The sequence below is a fragment of the Homalodisca vitripennis genome, chromosome 1 (assembly GCF_021130785.1).
Source record: "Homalodisca vitripennis isolate AUS2020 chromosome 1, UT_GWSS_2.1, whole genome shotgun sequence".
Classification (NCBI taxonomy): Eukaryota; Metazoa; Arthropoda; class Insecta; order Hemiptera; family Cicadellidae; genus Homalodisca; species Homalodisca vitripennis.
This window is the reverse complement of record NC_060207.1, coordinates 156,924,863-156,942,619: the sequence shown is the minus strand read 5'-3', so window position 1 is coordinate 156,942,619 and position 17,757 is coordinate 156,924,863. Positions and strand designations below refer to the sequence as shown.

The following is a 17,757-nucleotide window of genomic DNA, read 5'->3' as shown; positions in this document are numbered from 1 at the left end:
TCCATTGTAGTATTAGTGACAAGAAAGACGAACCACAACTTTACTATACCTACTTGCAATTTATTTCGGTTCCTTCTGGAGTACAATTCCTTAAGGGAGGGTTCCACGCTGTACCAGTTCCGCATACCATCAGATATTTCAAACTATGATCACAAAGGTAGAATTTGCGACAGTCCGATTCATGCTGGAGATACTCTCCGTGTTGGCAGCGTCCAGACACCATTATATTTCCTTTAACCATAGCCAGGAGTATAATCTAACTTTAGAGGTATACGTAGCTATATTAGACTAATAGGTATGTATTAGAGCAGCCAGAATAGCAAATGACGTGACACGTGTATTAAGGTTTTATTAGGTTAGTATGATCTTCACAAATCCCTTCTCGTCTAAAAGCGTGATTTAACATTTTAGCAATATGGCTGAAAAGCAATCGGCATATGACAACACAAACCTGCAACTGTTCTATGAAGTTTATGATTTTCCGTTGTTTGCCTCTAAGAGTAAATCAGAGGAACTGTTGGCAGGAAGCTATAGTAAACGGATGATCTAAAAACCTATAATATAAATGCAATCCTCAATTTTTCGCTTTGCAAGAGAAAGATTTTGTGTGCTAGAAGATGTTTTGAAAACTGACATTGACATACCATGGAAACTTTAAATCACTTTTGAGTAGTTTGATATCTCACTCCCTTGAGACGATGAGTTCACTGGGAATAAAATCAGTAGAAGAGGGTCAGAGCTCTAATGGTGTATACAAGACGCTAGGCCAATGAAGACGCCTTTAACGTTAAGCCCTAGTACGAGAGAATAGACAGTTGTGTGGGCCCTGTGCTTTCAAAGGTAGAACAGTTTCCGCCGTAATCCAGAAATTAAAAAATACAGGTCAACCTGAAGCGGCACCGGGTCGGCAATGATGATGGGAACCATGGAAATAACTTTGATCTGATAAATGAAATGAAATGAAAATGAAAAGGATACAGATGACATGAAGGTCCTTATAGAAGTGGACCAACAAGAGTCGGTGCCTTAAAGTCTGACATGGAGTGCACCGGTGAAAAGAATGTCCTATTCAGAAAGATCCTGGAATACCGAGGTGTAAGGCTAAAGTTAACCAACATAAAAAGGTTATGATAAACTCGAGAATATTCCAAACCACACTGAAGAGAACTCCTGCCTGCCTTCTACCTTACAGATGTATTCCGAATTCTCTCTGAAAACATCTGTAGGGTAGAAGGCAGGCAGGAGGTGGTCCAAATCTGTAGGTTTGTCACTGGCAAATAAATTCTAAGAACGTGTAATGAAAGGACTAAAAGCTTCCGATTGGAGTATGGAGACGCGAGACATTAGCGAAATAGCTGCTAGATGAAACTGCTAGATGGTGTTTGTGCCTGGCACAAAAAAGGAGTTTCGTTAAAAATAATTGGTTTGTTTGTCGTTATCGAACGTTTGTTTTTCATTCGGCTATAACCATAACCGTGTGAATACATAACAAGATAGAAGTACTACGCCGTACCACATAACAGGTTTCGCTGAGCTTGCAAGCAAAGTGTCAAGTCTATAGCTCGTTTCATTCCTGAGATGTTCTACGGACTGACGTGCATTCATACAGGAAAGATTTTTTTCAGTTCCAGCCTACTGAGAAATCGATTAGCGAAATGGGTGGACATGCATCATCATAGAACTCATTCTTATCTTATGTACAAACGAAATTTCATGGAACATTTAAAGTTAAAAATGATATCAAACTTAATATATCTAGCGAGTTGTTAGACTACATGTGGTACAATATAATTGTACTTATAAAATGTTTGCTAGCGCTCAGCCAAATTCCATGGAGTGACATGAACCATCATCGTACTTGATGTTAACTACTTAACAACTGAAGCTTCATGCGAAAAGTGTATGGGTCAGTTCATTCTCGATATATCGTGCGAACAGACCGACAGCAATCTTCCCAGCCCCGCAAACGATAAGGCTTCATTAACTTGGCCACAATGTTTCCTAAACCTCTAAAAATATCAACAGAAACGTGTATAACAAAACATTGCAATCACGGGACCCAACAAGTTGTACAGTCACAGAACAATGACATTGTTTAAGTTTGACGGATGCATACAAATATTCTAAAAGTTCTAAAATATACATTGTGGGTAAATGTAGTTTTTTTTATTGAGATAAATGTTTTATCCACTGTGTGGAATAGAAGGTTTTATCGTGCATTTTGCACAAATATGTATCAAGTGTACAAATAAATTCACACCTACTTGTAACTGTAATTATTGTACAATCACCGTCTAGCTATAGCTTACACCTTCACTGCTTTATACTATCTTGTGTCCTGAGTCTTTTTAAATATTTTCATATCTGCCCACCATTAGCTCTATCTCCTCTTTCATTAAAAGAATTCTTAAATATAATAAAAAAGTGAAAAATAAAATACAACAAAAATCATTCTTCACATTCACAAGCTGCTTTTAGAGCCTGGATGGGACTCATTATCAATTATATAGACTGTTGTTGGGAAGCTAACACTCCGGTAAAAATTGTTCTTACGTGATTGCGCGATGGATTCTCTGTCATGCGAGCAGCCTAATCTTCTTTGACAGAAACTGCTTGCCTGCCGCAGTCAACAAAGTTTAAGACTCGGGCAATCATCTGGTTGTCCCTTAAAAACGCGGATAGGGGTTCAGGATGAGGGTACACTGTGGCTTGATCGCGAGAAAATGTAACCCATTCGAACCTAGTCCCTTTGAAGAGGATGTTTGAGCCCTCCATATGTACATCTGATCGGGATTCTTGGCGGCGCCTAATAGGAACATCTTGTATGCAAACTCCGGACCCAAGCTTGGTAGCAACTGCTGAAGTGAAATAGACTTCACTATGGACTATTTTCAGTAAGCAGCCTTATAATGAGTTCCAGAATCTAGTTGAGAGATTATGGGTATAGTCCAGGTTTCTAAACCCGATTCCCGCGACTATGCTAGTCGGGTTGATAGGTGTCTAACAGGGTTCGACCTTCAGGATAAGGCCAGAGGAATCATCGATTTAGGGGTCGAAAGCTCCCTTGAACAGAAAAAAACTAAAACGTGTAATATGATTGGCTTTTCGGTGCTACTGAAAGGTTAGTAGTTAATTGTTCCTATCAACACGCAATAGATGAAGAAAAACTAAGGTGTGCAGAATTAAGGTATACAATGGAAGAGGAAAACATAATAGTTAAGGTAATAGGGACATAGGAAGTGATAAATTAAATTCAGGTCATGGTGACTCCGTATTGAAACGAAAAGAAGAAGGAGAACGAGATCAGTAAAGGAGAATCTACCCTCAGAGAGGAAGAAACTGTGGGACGGTGATAGTGTGCAAGAAGGCGAGACACTGCGAGTGGGCCCCCTAGAAAATGTTGATTCTGTGATAATTTCAAAGTCCAAGTGGTTGAAGCGGACAGCTATAATGGCTGAAGATGTAGAAGCTCAGACGTAATCCCGTGATAGACTAATGAAAATGATAAGGACAGGAGTAATAAGGAAAGAAGGAAAGGAGAGAAACGACTGGAGCAGGAAACCAAGTAGAAGAACGACAGGTTCTGGTAGATTAGTGAGATTAGTGTTAAGTATTTAATGGAGGGATTCGAAATTAAAAATAAGCATAGCGGTATAAAAGTTAGAGAAAGAACGTTAGGTTATAGGTACATGTAGTGGCGGAGTGATTTGAAAGGTAAGGAAGGATTGTACATTGAATGAGGTTTAAAGAATATGTGCTGCAAGTGCAATGATTTGGTCACACTGCTAAGCAGTGAAATAGACCAAATTCCCAACTGTTCACACTGAGGAGACGATCATAAATACAAGGAATGCAAGGTAGAGGATAATGAAGATAGATTAGCCTGTGTGAAATGCAAGGGAGAACGTCGACTACCACCGTGTTGCAGGGCGGAGGAATATATAGGAAGGTGTCAGGTGGCAAAAGAGACAATAGACTACGGTGTGTAAACAGGCGTGAAAAGGCGAATGAAAAACAAGAAAGATAAAAAGGAAGAGAAAAGAAAACAAAAGTTGATCCTTAGTACTAAGGTCGTTGGGTGTATGTAGAGGGATGTGTACTAATAAATGTGTACAATGTAAAGACGTATAATGAAAATGGAATAAAGCCTGGTTGTAGAAGTCTGGAATGAAGTTTTCGACTTTTGGAGGGAGGGGACTAGATGGAACGAGCGGTTTAGCCTAAGATGTCCCTTTCATGAGATTTGGCTGAGCGATTTTGTTAACGAGACCTATCGTATTTTGGTAATTTCTGAATGGTCAGTAAATATATAATTTATCTCATCTTATCTTTTTGCGAAGCCTAACTAACTTTCCACAAGATATCTCAAGAACGAATCGAGGTAAATAATAGACAAGTTATATGTTTACTATCACTAAGAGTTCTGGCATCATTCTTTTTCTATCTGTATTAAATATCTATCTGTCTGTCTTTTTGTCCACAAAATATTTTGAGAACTAATTGAGCTATTATATTGAAACATTGCTTGTAACTTCGATTTTTATGTTTGTACATATCACTTAATGGATTTTGAATAAACGTTTGCATGGCTCAGCTTTCTATAAACTATCTCGAGAACGATTAAACCTATACGTGTACTATACATTTTGCATCAAACTTTTGTTTCTACATAGAAACGATCGAGTTCGATAATGGTACGTGGCCATCCAGGAGATTTGGCAGAGCGTTAGCAAAACGCATAACTTCATCAAAATGTTGTAGGTAAAGATTCTTCTACATTACTAGATGGTATGATAAAAAATCGAGATAATGTTGTAGATAGGGTTTTCTTAGAAGACTACTTATTTACTGAATAGCTAAATCTTTCCTGTATTTGAAATAATTCAATAGTATGATAGATTGTTATCATTTCTATAATATGATAGTGAAATGAGACACTTTCTGTTACTGATTTAACAATAAATGCCATGAACAGACGTAAAAGTTAATAATTGTGCGCTCTAATTTAAAACAATAGAAGCAATCGGCAATCTTTAAATACTCGACAAGAGTGGTCTCATATACCCTATATTAAATTACAATTTATAATAAATGGTGATGATTTTTTTATTAATGATGTTTTACTTTCATTTAAAGAATACCATTTAAAATAAAATACCTGTATATTCCTCGCCCTTCACATTTTTCGTAAATAACACAACTATAGGAAGCATCAAAATAATTACATCAATCATTGAATTATTTATACCTGAAACAACGAAACATAAAATAATTCATTAAGGAATAACTTTTAACTAGTACATCACATACTTTTATGTTGTATTGTAAATAGCCGTTTTATACAGATTTTTAGATTTGTGATTCTACCGAATTAATAAAGCAAAATTTGCAAAAAGTTATTTAATATAATTTGAATTTTTATATTTTACAGACTTAAGACGTTAAAGCTTCATTGCAACTATAATTTATTGAATTTATTAAAGGACAAAGAACCAACTATTAGCCTATAAGGATGAGAGTTCCCTCCTGCATGTGAGCTGAGAATAATAAGAAAAATGATATTGTTTTCTTATTATTTGACGTGTATCTCCTATTAATTTATATCAATTTAAAATTGATCACATATGATGATAAAACATTAAATAATACAAAAGCTTCTACTTTTATAAGCTAAACAAAAAATAATTTATACATTGAGGACATCCCGTTTTCGCCAGAAAAACGAAAATGATTTGTTTCCACCGTACGTAAAAATGGCGCTTGGACAATTTTATTTTCTAACAATGGGGTCTATAGAAGTTGTTCATAATTCTATGGTGGGAGGTCTAGGATCATAATTACGCCATGGAGGCGGCACTAGTTGCTGCAATGTTTGTGTGAATATGAAATTGACATCGCCCTACTGCAGGACAACCCCCTGACGCCTCGACGCACTTTCACCGCTCCTTACAACGCGATATACCGCACAGATTGTCCACTCCAACATGACAGGAATAATACAACTGCTGGCGGGACTGCACTCCCGTACACCAGCGTGTGCCGCACCGGCACATCCCTCGCCCAGCCTGACTACAGAACTTACTTCCATCGTGTCTGCTTCGGTGGACGATATCAAAATATCTCCCATCTACAAGTCACCGCCATGTCGCCTCATTCTTCTCTATTTACGTATCGAGTACCCATTTATTATCACAGGAAACCTCAATTAATTGTAAAAAATACAGATCTTGGGGTAGTGCCGCCAACAATACAGAATGTCGACGCGTACTCCACTTCATAGATCGTCCATATGTGACGATATTCGTCCCTGAGCTTGCAACCCACGACCATGACCGGAAAAAATCAAGGTGACATTTTTTACTTTGTAATTCATTGCGACCTTCCTGCCATTATTACGGTTGATGCCATCCCTAGACCTATCATCTGACCATCTACTGGTTATTTAAAAGCTACGTTTTGATTTTTAGACCACGTTTACTGTGTGATTTATTTTAATATAAAATCAAGAGGAACTTTGTTAAAAGTTTGCATTAGATTTTTTGAGTGAATTTCAAAATAGAGATTTTTTAACTTATTCAGAATTGTTATTTGCTCATTTTATTAAATGAGTGAGTTATTGAAAAGGTATTCTTTTAGTTTTAATTTTAATTTGATCATAAATTTATATATGTATTTGATCATAAATTTATATATGTATTAAGTATTGATATAAATCAGTAGCTCGATCTTCATCCATGTCAATTGATAGTGTTGAAACTTCACGAAACATATTCATATATAAAAAATAAAAATTACAATTGGGAGATACAATAAATATGACCCTAAATTTATTTAAATTTGATTATGTTTAAAAAGATAAATTTTATTTATATTTCTATCTCAAGTTACATGTTAATGAACATTTCTTCTTCAATTTATTCAGGTTGAACATTTCTAATTAAAAATAAGGATGATATTTATAATTTATCGCAGTCTTTCTCACAAAACAGAAGTCCTCTTTGCCCCCAGAAATGTCATGACGTTGCAGAGGACTAATTAAAACTGTAGTTTAATGAAAACATTTACTTGTTTGCTCAAATATACCATTATGTTGGGAATGTAATGGATTAATACTCAGAAATGCAAATAAAACATATTCCTCTGCTGGTGTTGCTGGAGGTCAGGCAGAGAGTCAATATCTTCAGGAATTGCAGGAAAGAGTTGATAATAAATTGTTACAATAGTGTAATGGGAAGTACGCGCTGGTGATCACATCACTTTTCTTCTGGACACTTAGCACCATACTATCTATAACTGGCTACAGGAAATGGAATAATTTTGGATGTGGAAATATGAATTAAATCGAAATTTAAGAAATATTGTACATAATAACAGGTTAAATAATATGTGGCGTATCAAAATAGTAATGGAATATCAAAATAAAACTAGAAACTTCACATATTTTGGATGATAATTACTATAAGAAATTAAGGTAAGAAATTATAGTTAATTACTAAAAAAATAATATTCAAATTACTGGTTCATTAGATACAACTGGTTTTTGTAGTACAGAAATGTTTAAAAACTTTAAAAGTTTTAATACAAACATAGTCAAAAAGAGAGAACAATAACAAGTTGATTTAAATCATTAAAAAAATTTTATTCAGAAAACATAACATCATCTAAACAAAGTATAACTTTATGAAACAAGTTTTTCTTCAACCTAACTACAGAATAAAGTGAAGAATAAACTTGTTTTGCAACTGTTCTTATTAGAAACTAGGCAGAGAAAAGGAAAATCATTGTTGCTAATGGTATGATTTAGTTTACACATTTTAAAGGATAAAACTGGTTTTGCATATGCAACCATCTAGGATATAAATTATCTTGCATTTGTTATAATTAATACGTATTTCTTTTGAAATTATAGAACCATATTTTACAACTTTAACATAAATATTATCTCAATGACGAATTGATGAATCCATAGCAATTCGACTCAACTTATATTTTTTGGAGATATGATTCATATCATAGTTATTACTTCATCACTATTATTAGTTTTGGTATTGGGCGATCAATTGAAAATTTAAATTCAAACATCTGCATCGACCCACATTTATTTTAAAGGGCTTTTGATTACATATGTAACAATTAAGCTTAACAACGGATAAAGTAAAAGGACCCCAAACTAAAACTAAAATGTGGCACATTTTACAAATGTTGCATTCTTGTAAAGGTTTTAATAACGTAAATGCCAACAACCAATCTTGGTAATCGTACTATGAACATCAAACCACTCGGTTTACTTTTTCCAAATATACAGAAGAATCTATTGTGTACTTTTAACATTTCAGGAGAAGCAGTTTTACATTTTGCATGACCTATGATACGTGAAGAAAAAGTCCACCAGTAAATGACTGAACTTCCTACAATCTTGGATACTCGGATTCTTTCTACTGAACAAATAATGTGTGATTTGCAAAAAAGATTGCTTTTAATATAATGGTGCCCGGAGCTATATAAAAATTGGGGTACTACGTGCAATAAATATATAACCTCTTTTCAATAATTTTGATATAAAACAGGTTCTTGCACACTTTGATTTTGACTTAAATTTATAAGTACGTAATAAACTGATCAAATGCTATATACGTTACCATAAGATAAAACAGTTAATATATTTGAAATTTCTAGCTCACCAGTTCAGACTAATAACCAAAAGAGTATAAAGTAAAGTAACGTTCCTTATAATGTTTATAACCCATTAAGACTTAATTGAGGGTGAAACGTACAGAAAACACTATATCAGTTTATTTTCAACAAAAGAAAACTGTGTAATATAATATGCAATAATTGTAATGAATATAAAATTATCGATAAATATAGTAAAAAATACATAATATGTGTTCAAATATATTAATGTTATACCTACTGTGGCCATACAACATAACAATAACAATCTACAAGTTATTTCCTTTTCTAATAAATAAGTATCTGTTCGTAATTTAGTTTATCTAGTATATCGTATAAGAGATTGTAGCCACTAGGATGTTAGCAATTGAAGGAGGTTTGTTTAAAGATTATTTACAATAACTTGACATTCTTCATCCCAATCAGAAATTATATACTTGTTAGTGTAGTTTTTCAAAATTCTGAAGTCGCAGGGGTAGCCACAGGCCGGAATGTTTATGACCGATGGTTCCATGTCCTTAGATCCTCCGTCTATATATAATAGCTAGAACATATTTTAAAATAACATTACAATTTAAAAGGTATATAAGTTTTTTTATCAAACATTAAAGTTATTATGTTTATATACATAACTGTTTAAACTTTTTGAAACCAAATGTGAACCCAAATGTACCAGTACACAATCCTTATACCAGTACACAATACTGGTACATCGATACGTTAGATTATATTTGTTTAAATGTCTTATCAAAGGACTCCACGATCTCATTATTTTATTTATGTTTTTCATTATAAGCCAGAGGCTCAAATAATGTTTGTTTAGCAAAGCGTCCGAATCTAAAAGAGCTAAATGTAAGCCTAAAATTATTAATATTTACTTTCATTACTGCGAGAAATTTACAATGTGTATGATCATTTTAATGTAATTTTATTTTTTATTTACTTTCATTTAAATTAATTTCAACTATTACGATATATATATATATATTTTTTACATTATATAATATTTATTTATATTTAATGAAGTGATACTGATAACCAAAAACTCAGCTGTCACAAAACGAGTTTAACTCCTTCAAAGTATCTAGACTTAATTGAATTAAAATTACGAAAAGGATGTTATACTTTTGAAATTTAAATGATAGCAGTTTGGAGGACAACACAGTATTGGTTGAGTAGTACTTTATTTGCTGCAATATTATAATTAACAAGTTTCTTATCGCTTACCTTGACATAATACTTATCAGTAGAGAGATGTTTGTGAAGCTCAAAGATCAAAGCTGATCCTGTTTCCACTAATGATCCTGTAGAGAACACAAGTTGTACTAAGAAGTTTCTTATCGCTTACCTTGACATAATACTCGTCAGTAGAGAGATGTTTGTGAAGCTCAAAGATCAAAGCTGATCCTGTTTCCACTAATGATCGTGTAGAGAGACCACCATCCTCAAGTACACAAGTTGTACTAAGAAGTTTCTTATCGCTTACCTTGACATCATACTCGTCAATAGAGAGATGTTTGTGAAGCTCAAAGATCAAAGCTGATCCTGTTTCCACATATGATCGTGTAGAGATACCACCATCCTTTAGTACACAAGTTGTACTAAGAAGTTTCTTATCGCTTACCTTGACATAATACTCGTCAATAGAGAGATGTTTGTGAAGCTCAAAGATCAAAGCTGATCCTGTTTCCACATATGATCGTGTAGAGATACCACCATCCTCTAGTATGGCCTTGAGACTAAGGAGTGTGAAGTCGTGTGTAGAGTAGTAGAACATCCGTCGGTTTGGTTTCAGCGTTCCGTCGATTTTAGCTTCTATTAGACCGATGAGTTCCTTGAACAACTGGCCTGAAATTGTCAACGTTTAACTTATACTTAAAAACAATAATTAAAAATAGAAAACACAATCTTATTTTTAGATGGTTTATCTAGGCAAAACTCTTGAAATAACATACTTCAAGAATGAACATTTACAGAAATATGGAGTGTAGACCAAAAGCAAACGTGACCATTAAGTGCGAGTGGATGCATATGGAAGAGAGGTAGGGGAGAGTACTTTTAGCCAAACACTTTTATATATGATCTAAGTTGATGGCAGAAAAATTAGTTTTATTATAATCCTCCCCTTCCCAAAAAAATCACTCGACTTACATACATGCTCGCCTGGTCTAAAACAATAGAGCACAGGGTATAGCAGAATTTTACTGTACGAATACGAGCCGTGTATTTTTTTAGCCTTTTTTGCAATTGAAAGTGAGAAGCAATAGTGTTTCTGTAAATATATATATATATATATCTGTTTTTTAACTTTTGTCTGTCTGTTTCTTTTTCTTATAAACGGTTGAACCAATTTTAACAAATCTAAAGTTACAATATTTAAATTTTGCACGGTCATGTGTTATGTTAAGAAATAATAACTAAAATAAAGGGCTTTTTAAGTAGAGGCTATTTGAAAATAAAAATAAAACCCCTCTATAAATAGCAAAAGGGTATAAGACAACATTGCAAAATTACAAAGACATTTTTAGTTGTTATCTCACAAGATCAGGTTAAAAATACTTTTTACCTGTTCGAAAAGATATGGATAGTAAATTAATTCCCACACAGCAATTCATTTGCGACACAGTACAAATGATTAACTAGGTTATTTTTAAGACATTTTTGTTGCAAGTTTTAGTTCCTCAGCTTTCTTTAATTATTTATTAAATGTTTAATCATAAAATTTAGTATAAAAATTTTGTCTGTCACAATTAATTTTGAAACTTAAGAAGATAAGATAAGATAACTTAAGAAACTATAAGAATATATATATTTTTTGTCCTCAGTTACGTTTTAATAAGACAAAATAACCATCTAAAATCAAACCTTTGCACCGTTAACCAGTTTGTAATACTTAGAAACGAACTACGAACTACTTAGATACACTCTGGATAAAATATACAAAATATATTTTATCATGTGATATGGTGTAGATTCAATAACAAAGGGGTTTTGCAGTACATGAGTTTAAAATACAATTTAGCAACAGATAATTTTAACAGCTTATTTATGTCTGAATGTATAAAAACTTTTCATTTCAATAATAGGCTACTCTTGGTTGATTTTGTACGTTTATATTTTTATTCTTCTTTTACATTCGTTGTTAGTAAAAGCTTCCAAAACGGATAAACATAAGCGAGGAAAATATAGGCCTGCTAATTTCATGATGCACCTGAAAATATGTAAGAACATGCATACTGTAGCTTACCTTCTGTGAGTTTAATCATGTCGTCTGTCCCCACTGTGGACGCATAATAAAACTCCGTAATCAGGGTTTTTAGAGGTTCAGGGTAAATGTTCTTTGCAAATTCCGGTATCGGTAGATCTTGAGACTCCTAATACAACAGTTTGTAAATACATCTTTTTAGATACTCTAGTATAGACATTAATGTATGTAGTAACGGTTCTTCTAACACTACCAGCTCAGCCATGTTTGTCTTTTGTCCTCTTTAATTCTTTGCATAACATTTTAAAACTGTTAACAGTTCATCAGTAGATCAAAATACAGGATTATATCCATTGGCTATTCCTAAATGCGAGGGTGACAGAAAGGAAATTCTTATTAATCTAGCTAGTTTTAGCTGTCGTAGGATTTAGGGACTAGGTGCGACTAGATAATCGTAGAACCTGATGATGCTCTTAAAGATCGGGTGGTCCAAGAAACACCTTGAGGAGTGGTAGGATAGCCAGGGATATCTAGAGACAGACATGATATTACTATAGCATGGAAGATTCTCGAATTAAAAAACCAAGTATCAGGTTCCTCTTCAATTTTTACTAGAGGCAGTAAAATATCATATATCAGTAAGACACTTGGTGTATATCAATGGTTTAAAAGTTTAGCATGTAGAGGACTAATAGCCCAGAGTCATAAAAAGCCACGGTCTAGACTCCGGACATTTCCCATCGTTCAGTAAAACAAATAATCAGTAACACCGTAGTGTTACTGATTATTTGTTTTACTATCAGATTGCAGATCTCGAAACGTATTTCGAGATCTGCAATCTGATCTCCTCTTCAGGTAAATAACTAACTTTACACATAATTACAAACTAGGTTAAAAAAAACAAATCATACCAGAGCGTTATGACACGCGTAAGTCAGGAATCACAACCACCATGTTGTGTGTCAACTTCACTAACAGTGAACGTGAAGTTGACAGAGTTCTAACAAAACACCAATCATTAAACTAAACTACAGACTACAGTTCAAAATACGTCTGCATTCGTCGGGGGCAGCTCTTTTACTCTACGAATCGTTGTCTCAACGACCCTATTTTTGTATTTGCAATATTAGTGTTGGGTCTTTTGCACTACTAATCGTTGACTCAACGACCCTTTTCTGAAAAAATAACAAATAACAGAGGTCTTTTACTCTACGAAGCGTTGTGGCAACGACCCGATTTACTAAGAAAACTAAAAGTTCAATCCAATGGTTCTTTGTCACAACGACTCATTATACCGAATATAAGAATAGAACTACAAGTGGGTTCGTTGACACAACGACCCTTTTTTTTCCATATTTTTTATCTAATTCATTAAAATGGGCCGTTTACACTACGGATCTTTGTGTCAACGGCCCAAATATAAATTAAAAGTAGAAAAAGTAGAAAAAGGTTCGTAGAATCAACAACCTAGTTTCAGAATAAGTTGAAAATATATGTATTAAGGGGTCGTTGACTCAAAGACCCTATAATGCATCTAACCTCAAATAAGACATTCTAGGGCGTTTACTCAACTGATCGTTGTCTCAACGCCCCTCCGTCCCAAACAAGCGCTTTCAAAACGAAACACAGGGTCAATCAGTCAACTCCTAGCCCGGTAGGCATGAAGGCGGCTGCGTCTGTGCCGAGTTTAGTCCTAACATCTGATATAAGGGTAAATACTTTGTATAAGTATTATATGTAAATATTTTGTTTATTATACGTGTATATTATTGAACTAGATTTAAAGTCTGGTAATAGTTGTATTTATAAAATATAAGAAATATTTTTAAGACATACATTTCTTGTTATGATTCCCCATCTCTTGTTTATGTATTCAAAATATATTTCACTCATGTACATAAACTGAAATAATGTAACTGTCATTCATATTTCTACTTCTGTCGGAAACAGGTTGAGGTTTCTAATTATTATTAAATGGTTAGTCAAACAGTACCCAACGTTAAAATTAAAGTTAAAATGAAAACGTTGCAAACAAATGAAAAAACTAATACTAGATTTTGACAACTACTACAACTCCAAACATGCACTATGAGGAATTCGATTGACAGTGCCGAAGCCACTCATCTGAGAAAGACGAAAGATTTAATTTCTGTATGTCTGTATGACCGACATATATCGAAAACGAATTGACTTATATATGGTTATTGATTTATAGCAATCACTTTCAAATTGCTATTGCGGTTAACCGTACAGTGACGGGAAAATCGCAGAAGAAATAAATTTGTAATCAAACTGTGTACAGTCATATGACATTTTTAGATGTGGCATGGTACCACAAGTACCCTATCCATCCGCAAGATATTTCTAAAAATGTCTTTTTTTTGTATGCTTTAAATTTTATATGAATCTTTATTTATACATAGACAAGAAGGAGCTCCATTTTGGCGCATGTATACTCATGCTTTTCGGCTAAGCGTAATATATTAGGTATATTGTAACATATACGTACTTGAATTCTGTGCTCTTCACTACCCGTATGTTATTTTTATTATATCTGATTGAGTTCATTTATAAGTCTAGGTGAGTTTACTGTAGTCGACACTATATACATCATCTGATATCAAACCTTTCTTACCACTCAGTAGCTAATCCCATCGTGTAACTGTAGAATATTTAGCGTATCAACTATACCTATGTAATCGATTTGTTAATTACGTGTATAAGTTGTTAAAAGAGGTTTGTTAGCATTGGATAGTTTTAACAGTTTTAAATTAATCTATGGTCAAATATCAATGGAATGAAACTTAAATATTCTAACTACAACTACAGAAAAAACAGTGAGGTAGTCTCAGGTAAAGGCTCGGGTGAGGTGGTTCCTTCCTCAAAATGGTGTCGTTAGCAGACAATGCAATAGTTTTATTGCAACCGGTCTCGAGTTTACGTGTCCCTTCTGAATGGGTCTAATGAAATTACGTGGAAGGGGTTATAAAACTATTCTCAGAATTCCGTGAGGGTTAAGAGATAAGTCTGCATAATAGCCTTTCTTCCATATTATAACATCTGCTCCTACCTACCAGGTGTCAGCAATAAGATAAATTTCTCAAGCCTCAACCACATCTGACACTGAAAAAATTAGCAGAAATTAGGGAACCCCTAATATCCTATATCACACGACATTTAAATACAATGCAACCCTGCGATATAATAACTGTAAATAAGATTCAGTGATTACAAAAAAAACCCTCAACAATAGTTAAAAACTTTACAATAGTAAAACAATTGATGGACACATTTGAAAATAAATTTGTTGCAGATAAAAACAGAAATAAACTGAATGCAAAATAATGAATGAAATTTAAAATTATTTGTTTTTTAAATATATGTGAGGTTAGAAAAAAATATATTGTTAATTAGCCTACAAATTTTACTTACTATTTTCATGGATATAAGAGGCAACGTCATTTAAAGATGCAGCGAGCACAATCCGACGTAAGGACCATCGAGGTATATAAATTACAGGCTCGTGCCGACCATCAATGACACTACTGAATTTATGACATCTCATGAAATCGAGCGGCAGATTAGCGAAATAAAAAATGGGCCTCGCTTTAAACGACGAAGGGGCTTCAGAACCAGGAAGTGGGAGACACGCGTTGCAACGTGTGTCTTACGATGAAGGCAACCAGGATGGCCACACCTTATGGACACAATGTAGTGTGCAGGCTGTGCGCCGTCCCTATGACCGAGTATGAAATATTTCATCAGGTCACAATAATGGCGATGGAACTATTTACAAACACATATAAGAACCGAGCTGCCACTAACATGCCCTATTTGTAGAGCAATTGTTGGTGCTTTTGTAAAACCATTTTAATCATATCTTTACCGTTTTTAAAACAATGTAACTGTAAAATATATTGTTCTATTAAAAGTGTCTAAAAGAATGGTTTTTTTCTTTGCACAACTAGTTCGTAGTTACCCGTTATTACGAGTATGTATATCTTATATTTATTGCAGCGTTTTATATATTTTGGGCTAGCTAATCCTATAATGTATATATCTATTTATATATAATATAATGTCAGTTTGTTCTCAAGATTTCCTGTGAACAGAAATAAATTATATCTTTCCAGCCCTCATAGGTTTTACTGCGTTCGGCCCAATAGAAACCTTTATACTTTAATTGCTTATTTATGAAACAGGTGTAAGCATTATTAAAGATTTTGAAAGACTATTTTATTTTTCATCTATACTAATAGATCCAACTCTAAATAGCGAAAACATTATCCGAAAACACATAAATATTTTTCCAACTTTTTTCCAAACTGCAAGACATAAGCATTTTCACAAACTAGCCATTAGCATGAGCTTTTTTTATAAACAAAACACATGTTATTTTCGACTAAAATATTAAAATACAAAATAATTTATATATATATACTATCTGACATAATTAGTTTATATAGTTATTAACAGTAAACCTTTTAAGAAAGGAAAAGTGTATTTGTTAAAACGCCTTTAACATTGCAACATTAAAACAAAAATATTTGAAATGTTACTCTATTTAATCAACTTTTTTACTATTGTCGAGGGAACTGCAGAGGGTAAGTTAACTGTTAAAGGTAATAATTTTAAATTTTATGTTATTGGGGATATTTTCGTTTTCTAGCCATTTTCCAAGTTCTTTTCTTTACATAATACTATAGGTTAAGTTATATTTAAAATATTTTCATAAAATATGCAAAACATGCTTTATATATGTAGTATTTTTCAGTTCGTAAAAAAATAAAATAATTAAAGTACAAAACATAAAATTATAACTTTTAAAACATACAAATTTTAACATTTTGGTGATTTTGTATGGAACTGACGAGTGTATCAGGGGACTAAAAACATAATCTAATTTAAAGAGAATGTAATTAGAAAAATATTGATTGAAAATCGTCCTTCTAAAATTAATATTAAAGTCGGGAAGCTGGTCGAATACTGGAATGGGCGAGATATATCCAGACATTTGTCTACTTCGTAGTTGATTGAGAGAGAAATTGGCTTTATTTGTATTACTAAAATGCATTGACTGAAATAACCTACTGATTAAATTATATACACCCAAACGTGTTTTTTACTGCTCAATTACTAAAATAACCGCATATGTATGTAACGGTTAAAAAGGCTCAATACTTATTACTGCATTTTTCAATAATTTAAGTGATACAATTGTATCAATACTCAATGTTAATTGTTGTTGTCAATTAATATATTTTATTTGTTATTTATGCTAGTTATCTTTTAACAATTTAACTTTTAGTGGCTGTTATTAAAATATGAGTACAATTGGTTTGCATGTAACACTAGCTACCCTCACTGATACCCTTAGATTCACACTCAATTTTGCTCGCATGACAGATGCGTTACGGAAACATCCTTTTTAATGGCAAAGCAGGCATTTCCGACATAAATGGTGGTTAAGAAAGAAAATTCCACGTATAAATCCATTTTCCACTAATTACATATGACAATAAAGATGTTTTAGAATTCTGAAGTCGGAAGTGAAACATTTCTATTTGCACTATTTAAATAACTGAAATTTTGCTTGCTTGAACAGTTTCAAAGATTCAATATTAATGAATTGTTAATAAATAAATTTTAGATCAATTGGTTGAATACTGAGGTCTAAGTCCATAGCCCTTTTGCAGTGGACTCTTGTAGTATAGAGACCTTAGAGAGCTGGAACGTTAATATATAACATGTCGTAATTCTTTAATGATTTGTTCCTTTAGACTAAGTATATGGTTAGATCTCTGGTGATTGAGAAATAATAAATAGTATTTTGTATTTATATATCTTTTAATTTAACTCTATAAACTGACAAATCAAAT

At 33.2% G+C, this 17,757-nt stretch overlaps 1 protein-coding gene across 4 annotated transcripts in view; it reads right to left on the bottom strand.

Annotated features, from left to right (window-relative positions):
* The window catches only part of LOC124374553 (prostatic acid phosphatase-like), a 38,122-nt gene that overhangs the window by 4,763 nt on the left and 15,602 nt on the right, over positions 1-17,757 (bottom strand). For 2 of the 4 annotated variants that reach the window (XM_046832751.1, XM_046832764.1), the window contains exons 1-3: positions 8,640-8,736; positions 5,159-5,248; positions 54-231 (exon numbers count right to left, since the gene is read on the bottom strand). In XM_046832751.1, coding sequence (XP_046688707.1) covers positions 54-231; positions 5,159-5,234 — 254 coding nt within the window. In that variant the 5' untranslated portion in view covers positions 5,235-5,248; positions 8,640-8,736. Of the gene's footprint in view, positions 1-52; positions 232-5,158; positions 5,249-8,639; positions 9,218-10,297; positions 10,522-11,920; positions 12,048-17,757 lie in introns of those variants that run through there. The other 2 variants (XM_046832770.1, XM_046832756.1) reach the window with 2 other exon arrangements.